Source organism: Lipotes vexillifer, unplaced genomic scaffold (genome assembly GCF_000442215.2).
Source record: "Lipotes vexillifer unplaced genomic scaffold, Lipotes_vexillifer_v1.1 scaffold232, whole genome shotgun sequence".
NCBI classification, from domain to species: domain Eukaryota; kingdom Metazoa; phylum Chordata; class Mammalia; order Artiodactyla; family Lipotidae; genus Lipotes; species Lipotes vexillifer.
In genome coordinates, this window is record NW_006793997.1 from 4,128,314 (window position 1) to 4,147,347 (window position 19,034).

General features: G+C 37.8%; 1 protein-coding gene across 1 annotated transcript in view; it reads right to left on the reverse strand.

Annotated features, from left to right (window-relative positions):
- MRTFB (myocardin related transcription factor B) overlaps positions 1-19,034 on the reverse strand; it is a 138,091-nt gene that overhangs the window by 35,923 nt on the left and 83,134 nt on the right. The window contains exons 5-6 of the mRNA XM_007466962.1: positions 16,157-16,318; positions 14,627-14,805 (exon numbers count right to left, since the gene is read on the reverse strand). Of these exons, the coding sequence (XP_007467024.1) occupies positions 14,627-14,805; positions 16,157-16,318 (341 nt within the window). The remainder of the gene's footprint in view (positions 1-14,626; positions 14,806-16,156; positions 16,319-19,034) is intronic.

A 19,034-nucleotide genomic window follows, 5' to 3' on the forward strand; every position in this document is an offset into this window, starting at 1 on the left:
AGCACAGGTCACTGCCCCCACCCCTCTTCCGGGGAGCCTGTGCAGCCCGCCACTGCCAGGTTCCCGGGATCCAGGGACAATTTCTCAGGGAGAACACACGGCGGGCCTCAGGCTGGGGCAACGTCACGCCGACTTCTGCCGCCGCAGGACCGCTCCGCACTCCGTGCCCCTCCCTGCCCCCGGCCTGAGAGCGCCAGAGCCCCCGAGTCAGCGGCTCCTTTAACGCCGTCCTGTCTGAGCAAAAAGCAGACGCCCTCCAGCGACCTACACGCAGAGGCAGGGCCAAGTCGAAAGCTGAGCCCCTGTGAGCTGTGAGAACAAAGAAGAAAAAGGGAAATCTCTCCCAGCAGCCTCAGAAACAGCGGATTAAAGCTACACAATCAATTTGATGTACCCTGCCTCTGTGGAATACATGAATAGACAGCGAATCATCCCAAATTGAGGAGGCGGACTTCTAGAGCAAGATCTATGATTTTTTCCCCTTTTCCTCTTTTTGTGAATGTGTATGTGTATGCTTCTGTGTGAGATCTTGTCTGTATAGGTTTGCTTCCACCATTTGTCCCAGCGTTCTATCCGACCATTTTTTTTTTTAATTTTTTTCTTAATAATTAATTTTAATTTAAAGAACTCTGTTATACTTTACCTTCTTTCTATCTTTCCTTCCTTCCTTCCCTTTTTGAGACAACGAATCGTCCCAAATTGAGGAGGTGGACTTGGAGAGCAAGTTTTATGATTTTTTCCACTTTACCTCTTTTTGTGAGGGTATATGTGTATGCTTCTATGTAAGATTTTGTCTCTATAACTTTGCTTCCACCATTTGTCCTAAGGTTCTATCCTTCCCTTTTTTTTTTCCTCTAAATAATTATTTTTTTAATTCAATAACTTTATTATACTTTATTTTATTTTACTGTATCTTCTTTCTTTCTGTATTTTTTCCTTCCTTCCCTCATTCCTTCCTTCCTTCCCTCCTCCCTCCCTCCCTCCTTTCTTTCCTTCTTGCCTTCTTCCTTTCTTTTCTTCTTTCTTTCTTTCTTCCTTCCCTCCTTCCTTCCTTCCCTCCTCTCTTTCTTTCTTTCTTTCTTTCTTTCCTATTTCCTCCTACTTATACTAATTCTCTCTACTTTCTCTCCCTTTTATTCTGAGCCGAGTGGATGAAAGGCTCTTGCTGCTCCAGCCAGGAGTCAGGACTCTGCCTCTGAGGTGGGAGAGCCAACTTCAGAACACTCGTCAAGAAGAGACCTCCCAGCCCCACATAATATCAAACGGCGAAAATCTCCCAGAGATCTCCATCTCAACACCAGCACCCAGCTTCGCTCAACGACCAGCAAGCTACAGTGCTGGACAACCTATGCCAACCATATAGCAAAACAGGAACACAACCCCACCCACTAGCAGAGAGGCTGCCTAAAATCATAATAAGTCCACAGACACCCCAAAACACACCACCAGACGTGGACCTGCCCACTAGAGAGACAAGATCTAGCCTCATACACCACAACACAGCCACTAGTCCCCTCCACCAGGAAGCCTACACAACGCACTGAACCAACCTTAGCCACTGGAGACAGACATCAAAAACAACGGGAGCTACGAACTTGCAGCCTGCAAAAAGGTGAACCCAATCACAGTAAGATAAGCAAAATGAGAAGACAGAAAAACACACAGCAGATGAAGGAGCAGGATAAAAACCCACCAGACCTAACAAATGAAGAGGAAATAGGCAGTCTACCTGAAAAAGAGTTCAGAATAATGATAGTAAAGATGATCCAAAATCTTGGAAATAGAATGGACAAAATGCAAGAAGCAGTTAACAAGGACCTAGAAGAAATAAAGATGAAACAGACAATGATGAACAACACAATAAATGAAATGAAAAATACTCTAGATGGGATCAATAGCAGAATAAATGAGGCAGAAGAACGGATAAGTGACCTGGAAGATAAAATAGTGGAAATAACTACTGCAGAGCAGAATAAAGAAAAAAGAATGAAAAGAACTGAGGACAGTCTCAGAGACCTCTGGGACAACATTAAACGCACCAACATTCGAATTATAGGGGTTCCAGAAGAAGAAGAGAAAAAGAAAGGGACTGAGAAAATATTTGAAGAGATTATAGTTGAAAACTTCCCTAATATGGGAAAGGAAATCGTTAATCAAGTCCAGGAAGCACAGAGAGTCCCATACAGGATAAATTCAAGGAGAAATACGCCAAGACACATATTAATCAAACTGTCAAAAACTAAATACAAAGAAAGCATATTAAAAGCAGCAAGGGAAAAACAACAAATAACACACAAGGGAATCCCCATAAGGTTAACAGCTGATCTCTCAGCAGAAACTCTACAAGCCAGAAGGGAGTGGCAGGACATACTGAAAGTGATGAAGGAGAAAAACCTGCAACCAAGATTACTCTACCCAGCAAGGATCTCATTCAGATTTGATGGAGAAATTAAAACCTTTACAGACAAGCAAAAGCTGAGAGAGTTCAGCACCACCAAACCAGCTTTACAACAAATGCTAAAGGAACTTCTCTAGACAAAAACACAAGAGAAGGAAAAGTCCTATAATAACGAACCCAAAACAATTTAGAAAATGGGAATAGGAACATACATATCGATAATTACCTTAAATGTAAATGGACTAAATGCTCCCACCAAAAGACACAGATTGGCTGAATGGATACAAAAACAAGACCCATATATATGCTGTCTACAAGAGACCCACTTCAGACCTAGAGACACATACAGACTGAAAGTAAGGGGATGGAAAAAGATATTCCATGCAAATGGAAACCAAAAGAAAGCTGGAGTAGCAATTCTCATATCAGACAAAATAGACTTTAAAATAAGGACTATCAGAAGAGACAAAGAAGGACACTACATAATGATTAAGGGATCGATCCAAGAAGAAGATATAACAATTGTAAATATTTATGCACCCAACATAGGAGCACCTCAATACATAAGGCAAAAACTAGCAGCCATAAAAGGGGAAATCGACAGTAACACATTCATAGTAGGGGACTTCAACACCCCACTTTCACCAATGGACAGATCATCCAAAATGAAAATAAATAAGGAAACACAAGCTTTAAATGATACATTAAACAGGATGGACTTAATTGATATTTATAGGACACTCCATCCAAAAACAACAGAATACACATTTTTCTCAAGTGCTCATGGAACATTCTCCAGGATAGATCATATCTTGGGTCACAAATCAAGCCTTGGTAAATTTAAGAAAATTGAAATTATATCAAGTATCTTTTCCGACCACAACGCCATGAGATTAGATATCAATTATAGGAAAAGAGCAGTAAAAAATACAAACACATGGAGGCTAAACAATACACTACTTAGTAACGAAGTGATCACTGAAGAAATCAAAGAGGAAATTAAAAAATACCTAGAAACAAATGACAATGGAGATACAACGACCCAAAACCTATGGGATGCAGCAAAAGCAGTTCTAAGAGGGAAGTTTATAGCAATACAAGCCCACCTTAAGAAGCAGGAAACATCTCGAATAAACAACCTAACCTTGCACCTCAAGCAATTAGAGAAAGAAGAACAAAAAAACCCCAGAGTTAGCAGAAGGAAAGAAATCATAAAAATCAGATCAGAAATAAATGAAAAAGAAATGAAGGAAACAATAGCAAAGATCAATAAAACTAAAAGCTGGTTCTTTGAGAAGATTAACAAAATTGATAAACCATTAGCCAGACTCATCAAGAAAATAAGGGAGAAGACTCAAATCAATAGAATCAGAAATGAAAAAGGAGAAGTAACAACTGACACTGCAGAAATACAAAAAATCATGAGGGATTACTACAAGCAACTCTATGCCAATAAAATGGACAATCTGGAAGAAATGGACAAATTCTTAGAAATGCACAAACTGCCAAGACTGAATCAGGAAGAAATAGAAAATATGAACAGACCAATCACAAACACTGAAATTGAAACTGTGATTAAAAATCTTCCAACAAACAAAAGCCCAGGACCAGATGGCTTCACAGGCGAATTCTATCAAACATTTAGAGAAGAGCTAACACCTATTCTTCTCAAACTCTTCCAAAATATAGCAGAGGGAGGAACACTCCCAAACTCATTCTACGAGGCCACCATCACCTTGATACCAAAACCAGACAAGGATGTCACAAAGAAAGAAAACTACAGGCCAATATCACTGATGAACATAGATGCAAAAATCCTCAACAAAATACTAGCAAACAGAATCCAACAGCACATTAAAAGGATCATACACCATGATCAAGTGGGGTTTATTCCAGGAATGCAAGGATTCTTCAATATACGCAAATCTATCAATGTGATTAACCATATTAACAAATTGAAGGAGAAAAACCATATGATCATCTCAATAGATGCAGAGAAAGCTTTTGACAAAATTCAACACCCATTTATGATAAAAACCCTGCAGAAAGTAGGTGTAGAGGGAACTTTCCTCAATATAATAAAGGCCGTATATGACAAGCCCACAGCCAACATCATCCTCAATGGCGAAAAACTGAAAGCATTTCCACTAAGGTCAGGAACAAGACAAGGTTGCCCACTCTCACCACTCTTATTCAACATAGTTTTGGAAGTTTTAGCCACAGCAATCAGAGAAGAAAAGGAAATAAAAGGAATCCAAATCGGAAAAGAAGAAGTAAAGCTGTCACTGTTTGCAGATGACATGATACTATACATAGAGAATCCTAAAGATGCTACCAGAAAACTACTAGAGCTAATCAATGAATTTGGTAAAGTAGCAGGATACAAAATTAATGCACAGAAATCTCTGGCATTCCTATATACTAATGATGAAAAATCTGAAAGTGAAATCAAGAAAACACTCCCATTTACCATTGCAACAAAAAGAATAAAATATCTAGGAATAAACCTACCTAAGGAGACAAAAGACCTGTATGCAGAAAATTATAAGACACTGATGAAAGAAATTAAAGATGATACAAACAGATGGAGAGATATACCATGTTCTTGGATTGGAAGAATCAACATTGTGAAAATGACTCTACTTCCCAAAGCAATCTATAGATTCAATGCAATCCCTATCAAACTACCACTGGCATTTTTCACAGAACTAGAACAAAAAATTTCACAATTTGTATGGAAACACAAAAGACCCCGAATAGCCAAAGCAATCTTGAGAACAAAAAATGGAGCTGGAGGAATCAGGCTGCCTGACTTCAGACTATACTACAAAGCTACAGTAATCAAGACAGTATGGTACTGGCACAAAAACAGAAAGATAGATCAATGGAATAGGATAGAAAGCCCAGAGATAAACCCATGCACATATGGTCACCTTATCTTTGATAAAGGTGGCAGGAATATACAGTGGAGAAAGGACAGCCTCTTCAATAAGTGGTGCTGGGAAAATTGGATAGGTACATGTAAAAGTATGAGATTAGATCACTCCCTAACACCATACACAAAAATAAGCTCAAAATGGATTAAAGACCTAAATGTAAGGCCAGAAACTATCAAACTCTTAGAGGAAAACATAGGCAGAACACTCTATGACATAAATCACAGCAAGATCCTTCTTGACCCATCTCCTAGAGTAATGGAGATAAAAACAAAAATAAACAAATGGGACCTAATGAAACTTCAAAGCTTTTGCACAGCAAAGGAAACCATAAACAAGACCAAAAGACAGCCCTCAGAATGGGAGAAAATATTTGCAAATGAATCAACTGACAAAGGATTAATCTCTAAAATTTACAGGCAGCTCATGCAGCTCAATAACAAAAAAATAAACAACCCAATCCAAAAATGGGCAGAAGACCTAAATAGACATTTCTCCAAAGAAGATATACAGACTGCCAACAAACACATGAAAGAATGCTCAACATCATTAATCATTAGAGAAATGCAAATCAAAACTACAATGAGATATCATCTCACACCAGTCAGAATGGCCATCATCAAAAAATCTAGAAACAATAAATGCTGGAGAGGGTGTGGAGAAAAGGGAACACTCTTGCACTGCTGGTGGGAATGTGAATTGGTTCAGCCACTATGGAGAACAGTATGGAGGTTCCTTAAAAAACTACAAATAGAACTACCATATGACCCAGCAATCCCACTACTAGGTATATACCCTGAGGAAACCAGAATTCAGAAAGAGTCATGTACCAAAATGTTCATTGCAGCTCTATTTACAATAGCCCGGAGATGGAAACAACCTAAGTGCCCGTCGTCGGATGAATGGATAAAGAAGATGTGGCACATATATACAATGGAATATTACTCAGCCATAAAAAGAAACGAAATTGAGCTATTTGTAATGAGGTGGATAGATCTAGAGTCTGTCATACGGAGTGAAGTAAGTCAGAAAGAGAAGGACAAATACCGTATGCTAACACATATATATGGAATTTAAGAAAAAAAAATGTTATGAAGAACCTAGGGGTAAAACAGGAATAAAGACAGAGACCTACTGGAGAACAGACTTGAGGATATGGGGAGGGGGAAGGGTGAGGTGTGTTAGGGCGAGAGAGAGACATGGACATATATATACTAACAAACGTAAGGTAGATAGCCAGTGGGAAGCAGCCGCATGGCACAGGGAAACCGGCTCGGTTCTTTGTGGCTGTCTGGAGGGGGGGGATAGGGAGGGTGGGAGGGAGGGAGACAAAGAGGGAAGGGATATGGGAACATATATATATGTATAACTGACTCACTCTGTTATAAAGCAGAAACTAACACACCATTGTAAAGCAATTATACCCCAATAAAGATGTTAAAAAAAAAAATTTCATTAATACTTTAGGATCAACTTTGGAAAACCTAGAGCCGAAGTCCACCTTATTTAATTAAATACAGTCCTCTTTATAAAGTTGTCACATATTATTTATTATATTCTCCAGAATCATGTAGAATGTCTATTACAACCTTTGTGTGAGCATGCCGGTGATTCACAGTTAGTTAAAGTGACCATTAGGGGCCAGAATGTGCCAGAATGTGGAAGCATAATAAATATTAAAATTACTATTATTCATTTTGGTAAGTGAATGATGTTACTTGAGTAGACTATATAGTAGAGAAAACAATGTTATGTATGTTATTTCTTGGGTAATACAAATACCAGTTGTCACTATGAGTCATAACAGGATGAAACAGGATGATGTTCTGGAAAATAGTCTTAAGAAGAATCTCACACTGTTGGCCTAATAAGAACAAAGTCATTAGTTCAAATGACTGGCCCTGTAGGCCAGACAGATGCTTTTTCATGATATCTGCCCCCAGATAATATATAAAGTCGTTCAGTGCCTGAACAACACTGAAGTAAGTGTAATGGCCAGCAGATGTTGGCCATTATTTATCATCATCTCAGTTATATTCAATAAAGATTTCTTTATTAATAAATAAATAGGAAAGGCCTATTCTGCATAATGCACCATTTTAGGCACTTTTCTGTTGGTCACAGGAGAACTGAGTTAAGAATTGGGATGGAACACAGCTTCACAGTTAATGTTGAAAACCAGCTGAAAAATTTATTAATAGTGGCAGACTCCTCTTGATATATAAGTTATAAAAAGCATAACTGAAGGGGTAATCATAGGAATTACAGTCAATATCTTTGATGTCCTATTCAGGCCTTTACTGATAAGTGTTTGTAATAAAAGTCTAATTTTGATTATTTAGTATACATGTGCATGCCTTACATATTAGACCTTGCTCATTCTCTTTGTTAGCTTAAACCTAAAATTTCTCTATTATTTGGCAAAAGGTCATCTACCTGAAAGTTACTTGAAACAATGGTAAAAAATAGTTTGCCAAATTCTCCTAAGCTTGTCTTCCTGAAAATACACAGAGTAAGTGTCCAAGAAGTTCCTTTCAGTACTACTTTGAATTTGAAGACAGATCCTGTCAGATCATACTTACAGTTAAACATTTGGGTGTTTATAATAAATGATTAATTAAACGACTTAAGAAATCACTGAGAGAAAAAAGTCCTCAGATTAAAAGGACCAGTGTCACAGCTTGTGGTACCCATGTGTGGCTTGCTGGTCTTAATTTTCTACAGCTTTCCATTGTTCAAGAGTTGCTTCAGCATAAAAATAAATTGAGCTCCAATATGTGATGTGTGTTTCATTAATATTTTGGCAAATTCCTTTCCAGCTGTACTTTGATCAGAATTGAAAAGACGAGAGGAAAGTCCAAGGAAAAGCAGTTTTAGTCTCTTACAGACCACAGAGAAATAATAGATATTTCAAAGAATTTACATTTTGAAGGAAGGTCGTGGTTGTGTATTACACTGTTCACATTGTGAGGTTATTAGCTTTTTAGCACTGGGATTGTAAAACAAGTGCTTGAAAAAATCTGTTTCTTGCCTAGATATTATGTGTTAAAATTTTTTTTTGGTAGGGAATGTTTCTTTTATTTGAACGCTTTCCTGTAGGACTTAAACTTCTGGTATCTATCCGTGTGTTCTGAAAAAGAATTAAGAAGACTATATGTCATAAGACATTTTGGAATACAGCAAGGCATATGGAAATCTTGAGCCTAATTTTCTCCCAACTAATTATCTTTAAATATAACTTTTAAAGAACCTAGAAGAAATTCCCTGAATTGGTCTTGAACATTACAGTAAGCCAAGTAGGAAATAATTGAACAGGAAAATTAGAAAAATGTGTTTAAGCCATAGGATTAAATGCACAGCATAAAATGATGATGAATCACCATATGAAAAAACTTGGTTCAGGTAAACAAGAAGCAAAGTGAAATTTATGTCAGAGCCACTCAAAAGTGTGGTCTGTGGACCTTTGTTACCTGCCAGTGACAAGGACAGGAAGTCTTAGGAAATTTGATGTCATCCCACTACTTTTATTTTATTTTAAAGAGGATTAGTCCACAATGCATTGGAAATTAAACTGTATAAAAAAACAAACATATTGGGACTTCCCTGGTAGCACAGTGGTTATGAATCCGCCTGCCAGTGCAGGGGACATAGTTCGATCCCTGGTCCGGGAAGATCCCACAGGCCGCAGAGCAACTCAGCCCGTGCGCCACAACTACTGAGCCTGTGCTCTAGAGCCCGCGAGCCACCCACTACTGATCCCGTGCCCCACAACTACTGAAGCCCTTGCGCCTATAGCCCATGCTCCGCAACAAGAGAAGCCACCGCAATGAGAAGCCCGTGCACCGCAATGAAGAGTAGACCCTGCTCACCGCAACTAGAGAAAGCCTGCATGCAGCAACAAAGACCCAACGCAGCCAAATATAAATAAAATAAATTAAAAAAAAGAAAATGATTTAAGAATATGATTAACATACAGCCAAGTTCACGATATGTTGAGAATACAGTTTAGTAGTGTTTTCAGCAGAATTTCAAATTGTAAAAATAAAAAATAAAAGGAATATACGTATACTTAGGAAAGTCTGTAAGAGGAGTTACGGGTGATTTAAACAAAACAAAACAAAACAAACATATTATTCCTTCACTACAGGCAGTTTGAGGAAAACTGGTCTACAGTAACTAAATTCACCATCAAACTCGTATACTGAGTTCCCATTTTAAAGATTAAAAACTAAGAATATCAAAGAACACCCAAAACACAAGATGTTTATGTTGCTCTTTTAAAATGAGGGGCTGTCCCTTCCCTCTGTAAACTTGATGTCCAATGAGAAGGAATCTTTTCAGGTACTTTTCCTTAAACTAGAAAATGTGAAAGTAATTATATTTAGGGAGATAAATATATTTTACATATATATCAAATGAGGTGCCTGGACAAACACTAGATAACAGTGAATATAATTAAAGTATAAAATTTGCCAAAACAGGGCTTCCCTGGTGGCGCAGTGGTTGAGAGTCCGCCTGCCGATGCAGGGGACGCGGGTTCGTGCCCCGGTCTGGGAAGATCCCACATGCCGCGGAGCGGCTGGGCCCGTGAGCCGTGACCACTGAGCCTGCTCGTCTGGAGCCTGTGCTCCGCAACGGGAGAGGCCACAACAGGGAGAGGCCCGCATACCGCAAAAAAAAAAAAAAAAAAAAAGAAAAGAAAAGAAAACAGAAACAAAACAAATAACCTAAAACATACTTGCGATCTGACATCAATATAGCAGAGTTAACATGGAGATGCTTTTTTAATTGCACAAATAAAAGTATAATATTAAGAATCTTTGTCAGAGTCCTTACTTATAAATACTAAAACACAATCAAAAGGAATTTTATAAAGGACACAATTTAAGAAGGTTTCAAGATATACGGTGCAGGAAATGTGTAATGGGTAAAGGTGCAGTAAGCCAGCCCTGATTCTAGGTCCTTTTACTTGAACGTGTAAGTAGGGAGTGCACGATTCTCTAAAGTGGGTCTTTTCCCAAAGGCACTACTGACAGATAAAAAGCAGACTATTAATGGTCTGTGTGTAACAGGCAGAACTGGCATTGCAGCAACACTAAAGAGTGTTATAAAAACAAATGTTTAAGTTCATGAATGACCTGAGGCTTAGTGTGTGCTGCACTGGCAATAAATAGGCTGTATTTATTCTTCAAGAAACACTGCTGTTCCTTCTTTCCTTCAAGGAATTCTAGAATGTCAGCCCACTGGTTGGGACAGCCTCCGGTTAAAGTTTCTCACTTATAAACTTAGCTGGAGACCAAGTTTCAAGACCAAAGCTAAGAACGTAATAGTACAAGCAATGCAGGGAAGAGGAGAATGATAGTCTCTTACACAGGTGGAACTGTCATGAAGCCATTACCAGGTAGATGGCTGAGGTGACAAAAATTCTCTATTACTAAAAAGCTAAGGCCATGCTAATAGCTGTCTGATGTCCTGACCTACTCAGACAGAAACAGAACAAACAACCCAAATGGATAAGTAGAACTGTTTTCTAATGGTATGTACTTACATATTTGACATTCTTTTTAGCCTTTTTTTTTTTTTTTTTGCGGTATGTGGGCGTCTCGCTGTTGTGGCCTCTCCCGTTGCAGAGCACAGGCTCCGGACGCGCTGGCTCAGCGGCCATGGCTCACGGGCCCAGCCGCTCCGCGGCATGTGGGATCTTCCCGGACCAGGGCACGAACCTGTGTCCCCTGCATCGGCAGGCGGACTCTCAACCACTGCGCCACCAGGGAAGCCCTAGCCCTATTTTTAAAGCGCAAAACCGGGGTGCAGCAGATACGGTGAGAACAGTAGGGGCTGGTCTCCCTTCTCTCCGTTCCTGCCTGCTTAGACCTCAGACCATGGGCTGGGCGCTGACCCTCATCCTTCCTCCAGGCCAGGTTCCAGCGAAGCTGAGGGGCCAGTCACACTTGCCCTGTAAACTCTGACAGGAGAATACGAAGTGTAGCTACCCACACTACCTCTTGTGACTCCAAGAGGGAGAGGCTCTACTCGCAAATGAGAGAGAACCCAGGCCTCCCCCCGTGAAAGGGTTAATAAGGCAGGTAATTGCTAAATTCCTTTCCAATTCAAAAATTCTATGATGCTGGGCTTTAACAAGAACATTTTCTACTGAACTTGACCAATCCCGTTAAGTAGTTCAATAGTTTTGACTTTAATATAACTAAATACTATTAAAATTTCAGTAAGGTAAAAACACCATAAAGAGAGAAAAAACAACAGATTATGTGCAGCACAGAGTTCTTATAAAACCAAAAGAAACTCTAACACTCACTGAAAAATAAGAAATGTAAATTTCCAATGCAATTATCAAAAAATATTAGATCTTTTGCATGCACTAGATTCTAAGTTTCTGACACATAATAGGTGCTTGATAAATATTTGTTGAACAAATGAATTCAATCTAACCAAAATCAAGGGGCCAATTAAAACATTCAAATCTCCAGTGTGCAAGGTTTAAAGTAATGATATTACCTACTTGTGATAAAGACATAGTGATGGTGGAATACAGACTGTATTACTTTCCTGGAAGGCAGTTGAGTGCCTACCTTTTGCTTAACAAAAGATTGAAATCCATTTCATTATCTAGTAATTATTCAAAGAAATATTAGACAAATGCCCAACAATGTATGTATTAAAAAATCAGCATGTAGCAAGAATGTGAGAATACAACAGGGGCACTTGTGTGTTTAAGAATGAACAACAGGAAACAACTCTAGGTAACCAGTAACAGGTAATTGGTTAAAAGAGATACAGTGTATCAGTTCAATTAAATACTGAGGTATAAAAGCAAGGAACACATACAGTTACCGTATGACACAGCAATTCCACTCCAAGGTATATACCCAAGAGAAGTGAAAACATATGTCCACATAAAAACGTGTACACAAGTGTTCATAGCTCCATTATTCATAATAGCAAATGTTCACTAGCTGATGAGTAGACAAAATGTGGTATATCAACACAATGGAATATTACTCAGCCATAACAAGGGATGATGTACTGATACATGCTACAACATGGATGAACCTTAAAAGCGTTACACTAAGTGAAAGAAGCCAGTCACAAAAGGCCAGATATTGTATGATTCCATTTATATAGAATATCCAGAATAGGTAAATCCGGAGACAGAAAGTGGACTCCTGGTTGCTTAGGGCTGAGTGGAGGAGCTAACAGGGAGTGACTGCTGAGGGGTATGGGCTTCTTTTGGGGAAGATGAAAGTGTTCTGGAATTAGATAGTGGTGAGAGTTGCACAAGTCTGTGAATATACTAGTAAGCAATGAATTATACACTTTAAAAGGGTGAATTTTCCCAGTGCCTTTTTTTTTTTTTAACAGAAATAGAAAAATCCATCTTAACATGAATACGGAATCTCAAGGGACCCCAAATAGCCAAAACAGTCTTGAAAAAGAAGAACAAAAGTTGGAGATCTCACACTTCCTGATTTCAAAATTTACTATGAAGCTACAGTAATCAAAACAGTGTGGTACTGACATAAAGACAGAGATATAGGCCAATGCAATAGAATAGAAAGCCCATAAATAAATTCCTTTGTACATGACCAGATGATCTTTGACAAGAGTGCCAAGACTATTCAGTGGGGGAAAGGACAGTCTTACAGTCTTTTCAACAAATGGTGTTGGGAAAACTGGATATACACATGCAAAAGAATGAAGTTGGATCTTTAGCTTGTACCATATTACAAAAATTAAAACCAATTAAAGACCTAAATATAAAACCCCAATCCATGAAAATCCTAGAAGAAAACAGGATCCAATCAATCCAATTCATGACATCAGATTTGGCAATGATTTCTTAGTGTAACACCAAAAGCACAGGCAACAAAACCAAAAATACACAAGTGGGAGTAGATCAAACTTAAAAACTTCTGTTCATTAAAGGTTACTATCAACAGAGTGAAAAGGTGACACATGGAATGGGAGAAAGTATTTGAAAATTATATATATGATAAGGGGTTAGTTAATATCTAGAACATATAAAGAACTCAACAGAAAAACAAATGACCTGATTTTAAAGAGGGCAAAAGATCTGAATAGACATTTCTCCAAAAATGATATACAAATGGCCAACAAGCATATGAAAAAATGCTCAACATCACTAATGATTACAGAAATGCAAATCAAAACCACAGGTGAACATACTCAATGTCTTGTAATACTACAATGGAAAAGAATCTGAAAAAAAAAATTTAAGTATATATACACACATATATATTTATATGTATAACTGAATCATTTTGCTGTGCACTTGAAACTAACACAACATTGTAAATTAACTACAATTAAAAAAAAACACAGTGAGATCACTTTGCACCACTAGAATAGCTACTATCAAAAGAATAGAAATTAACAGGTGTTGGTGAAGATGTGGAGAAACAGGAACACTTGTGTGCTGTTGGTGGGAGCGTGAAATGTTGCAGTCAGTATGGAGGTTCCTTAAAAATTAAAAATAGAACTACCATATGATCCAACAATCCCATTTCTGGATATATGCCCAAAAGCACTAAAAGCAGGGTCTCGAAGAGATATTTCCACATTCATGTACTCATCATTATTCACAATAGCCAAGAGATGGAAGCAACCCAATGTCCACTGATGAATGGATAAATAAAATGTGGAATATCCATAAAATGGAATATTATTCAGTCTTAAAACTGAAGGAAACCCTGTCACATGCTACAACATGAATGAACCTTGAGGACATTGTTAAATGATATAAGCCAGTCACAAAGACAAATACTGTATGATTCCATTTATATGAGATATTCAAAGTAGTCAAATTCATCGAGACAGAAGTAGAATGGTGGTTAGCAGGCCTGGGGGAATGGGCAGTTGTTGTTTAATGGGTTTAAGTTTCAGTTTTGTAAGACAAAAACGTTCTGGAGATCTGTTGCACAACAATGTGAATATATGTACCACTACAGAACTGTACACTTAAAGTGGTTAAGATGGTTAGAAAAAGGATGGATTTTATGATATGTGAGTTACATCTCAAAAGAAAGTTATATGAAAAAATTTTTAAGTGAGTTATAAAACTGTAAAATAAAAATATGTATATAGAACAGAAATAACGTAAGAGTCTATTGAAAATGTTAGTAGTTCGATTCCACGTGACAAACCTATATTCTTCTTCACTTTCAGACTTCTCCCCTGGTGAAAACATATTACGCTGATATGCTAAAAACAAGGCACCTCCTCTGTTGAGGGGTAAAAACAAGAAAGGTGATACCTGGGCTGGAGTGTTTGTAGTCACAGGAGATGGCGATTCACTAACTTTTGGCTCACTTGGGGACGCGGCTGACCCCTGCGACTCCTGGCTGGCTGGCTGGTCTGGAGACAAAGCATCACTGCTGTCTTCGTCAAATGAGAAATCGCCCTGAGTTTGGGGATAGTCCTCCTTCCCAACACCTAAAGAAAGAAATGATTCTTAATTTATCTTGGCCTTGGAATACCAAGGTTAAAATGAAAAAGGAGAAATATTATTCATTATAAGGACTTAAGAAGCTGGTTAAAAACAAAATTGAACATAATGTACTTCCCCATGGAAGAACACACCACTATCTAAGATGAATACTTGGGGGAAAAAACCCAACCTGAATCAGATCAAGTTTCTGGATCCAAATACTAGTTATAGGAAGTCCAGGAGACAAGAAAGTTTTTAATGACACCTAGGGATGCAAATGCATTCAGAAAAATCTAGTAATGTGGAAATGCTACAGGATAAAAGCCTGTTCATCAACAAATAAAAAGTAAGGAAAGAAAGGAGGAAGACCCACCCAGGAGATTGACTTAAGAGATACATCAGCTAAAGGCAATGTGTGGACCTTGTTTGGATCCAACTTGGATCCAACATTTGGAATCCAACTGTTAAAAAACATTATAAGGCAAAATGGGGCTCTGACTGGGTATCTGTTGATAAGTCCCACTTCACAGAGCAGCCCTGCTGTACTGACATCTTACCTTTTGGGGCCCATTTCTTTGGAATTGAATGGAATCATAGTGAACTGTACTATTTAGAATTACTGACTACAGACTACCTAAGATTTAAATTCATACTAATGCAAAATATGAAGTCCCCATGATTAATGGAAACTATAATAGTTTTTTAAGTAGGATATTAACTTTTCAAAATTGCTTGCTGAAAAAGTGGCATTATTCTGGAAAACAATTTTTTTCTGCTGAAGTTTATGCCAGAAAAAAATGGTAAACATTAGTAACTAAGTATGGTAAGACTGGGATAAAATGGGCAGATTCTACCATTCTTAATGAATACATCTATATGCATCTGCTATTCACCTTGCTGAACTAAGACTGAACAAACTATTTTTATCTTTCCTAGAAGTAAACTGAACTAAAATAATGAAAAATCTGTAAAAATCTTAAAACAACAGAAACTAAACATAACACAATAAGTTTAACTTAGAAAACATGGTAACAAAATCAGAACTTAAAGACTTAAACATTGTAAAGCAACTATACCCTAATTAAAAAAAAAAAAGACAGACTTAAACCTCAGATGTAACAAGAGGAATCTCTGTGGTAAGAGATGCTTGTCTTGTAATACATAATATAATAACACTAACAGTAATAATGGGAATCAGTGCAAATGTTAATCAATTTCTAATTTACCCAGAAAACAACAGTCATGATTAGTGCTGGCTTTTTAAATTAAATTTTTCTTATTTAAAACTTATTTTTCTTATTTAAAACTTCCAAGTTTCTTTTTCTCCCAGAAAACAGTAAAATTTTAGAGTCTTGCCTATAATTGCTTCCTTAACACTGGAGTCTACAGGAAGGATGTTTTTCTCTACCAGCTCCATAGGACCAGGTCTTTGAGCAATCTTTTCATTCAGATCATCAGCTAGTCGAGCTCTTTTCAACTTCATCTGAGTAGCCTGCAGGGATGGCTCTGCAAATGTTTCTAAAACAGGAAACACAGTTTTAACCATTACTTGAATTACTATTTCTATTCCACAATGTTATTTCAGGCCAACTAATTTAAACTGGTATAAACAGACTTACGTGTTCCTAACATATTTATGGTGAGACAATGACTGTCTAAGAATGCTCCTGTATACAATTTACATTTTTAGTCCTAGATAGCTTAATACCATCTATACAATATGGATGTCCTCAGACTCAAATTAATATGAACTCAAGCCAAAAATGGGCTCCTGCTATTGCTCATTTATGGTAGGAGAGTCAAATTCATATTTATTAGGCATTGGGGGATACAGAGGATGAACAAGAGAGATGTGGTTCATGGCTCAAGAAGTCTGCAGTTTTAGATTTGGCTTCATTGGAAAGTCAATTCGTAGAAGGGAAGAAACTGTTATCTCAGGATATAAGCTTCTCTGCAGGAGTCAGTGGGAAGAGCTACAAATCACATCCTTAGATCAATCCATGTGCATCCCAGAGTCCTTCATCATAATTAAGAATTTGGGTTTATTCTGAACACATAACCTTGGGACATTCAATTACATAGTAATTAATAGTCATATAGAAGCATCAACTCATCTACCCACATATGCATAAAGTTGTATAACAGGTGTGATACTATATCATAACTCATTCATTTGCATAATTCTGTCAATTACTTGTGTTTCCGGTAACTCTCATCATTTTATTACATTGTTCTAAATAATGTTTATGATTGATTAAAGATAATGATGAGAGGTTAACCCAATACTGAGTTGAAAGTCGCTTGCCCCTTAAATCATTCAGTATACGGTCTTTTAATGAAATTCCCTGTAAGTAACGTCAGGATTATCTGATGTTCTTCATTCTGTAGGTTAGATGGCCTGGCTGAGGCCCAAAGAGCACTGAGACCCCAAGGGCCAATAAACTACCCTCCAGCACAGCTGATCACTTGTCTTTCTACTGGTTAAGCTATGTGCTTACCAAGTATCAATCTTGATTGTCTACAAAATAGCTCATCACTATTGTGACTGCTATTGCCAATACATAATTTAACCAGATGTTATGGGGAAATCATAAACTTCAAAAATAAAATGATTATTTCTTGGAAACCTGAGTTAAATGCTTTGGAATGACTTGATAAAGGTAAGCCATTAAAAAAAAAATCACTGTCATATTACTTAGGGCAACTAATAACGGTAAAAGACTTGGGGAAAAATGATAAAATCTAGGATTTTTAAACTCAGATTGCTTTTCAAGTGTCTTTGAGTTTTGTTCCACCGTGAATGGAAATTGCAGATGATGTACAATGGCTATGCTTTATACAAGAAAGATGTGAGCTCCATTCGTTAAAGCCTTCCCCGCACGTGAAGGTCCTACCCCTAAGTTGGAATACTGGCAAATAAATTCATGTTTCTATAAGTTAAAATAACACGTATGCCCATCTCATTTTTATAATTTTCCTGTATAAACAACTCTGGCCCCGATCTTATTAGACAGAACCCTTCTAGCCACACAGGAAGATGATAGGTCGGGGGAAGTAGATCGTGCAAACCACTTTTAGGTTGATGTTTAAAAGCTTTTGTTAAGATCTAGGCAGGAGAGTCTTCTGCCTTTTCCTCTCTTCCACTGACATTATCCAAGTGATATCAGGAATGTTTGGGAAGAAAATATTCCAAAAGTAAATAATTAGAGGCTGGCATTTTGGTATGCTTCTGTTCCTGGTCTGATTGCTTCAACATCTCCATGAGGCCGAGGCTGGGTTTCGGCTGCTGAACTTCAGGAAATAATTTAGACTTTTGCCTGCCAAACATCCAATTCAATCAAAATTGGGATAATGTTATAATAAGTTGGGGGTGGTTTTAAGGTATTTTTGAAATTATAGATGAGACATTCTTTCTTACTTCAAAAGTCTCTACTTTAGAAGAGATGTCCTAAAAACATCACTTATGGTTCATTCATATACAAAGTTAGGTTTTTAAATGCCGAGTAGTCTCTTTTTGGAAAAAGCAGATATGATTCCTTTTGATAGTTAAATGTATTTGCCTTAGTTTTAATTATATTAATAAAGCCTGTTACAGTTAGAAGGCAAGTTGAAACAGACAGCATCATTCCTACAAAAATGTTCCTTATACGTCAAGATATTTTGAGGCACAGAAGGAGCCATTTACCAAGTTACTTACCAGCAAATTTGCTTCTCTGAAGATTCACTTATCCCTGACAGCTGGTAGCTGCTCCTACCCTACCACTGGAGTTCTGAAAAAGCTTTTTCAGTCCAGGAGACTTCTGAGACGTTCACAACCCAAAGTAGAGACGGGAACAGACCTCTCACCTCCCATCCCAGACATGAAGATGATTACATAATCATAGATTATTTGGATTAGAAGAGACACTACTTGGGGTTATAGAGGCCAACTTGATAGTTGGAACTTCTTTACAACATCCTTAATGTGGTTTCAGCCTGTGTTTATTCCCTATCACAGCAGCCTGTTTATTCCCTATAGAGCACTTTTCACAATCTGTAATTTATTTGTTTTGCCTGTGCATCATCTGTCTGTGCCACTAGAATGTAAGCTCCATGAAGGTGGGCATCCATCTGGCTCACTTGGGTCTCTGGTGTCCAGCTTGCAGGCCAGTGTACTAACAGCTCTAATAATGGCAACCGTATCACTTCTTGAAGATTTTATTTTGGACATATCTGACTGACCTTTATGCTGAGC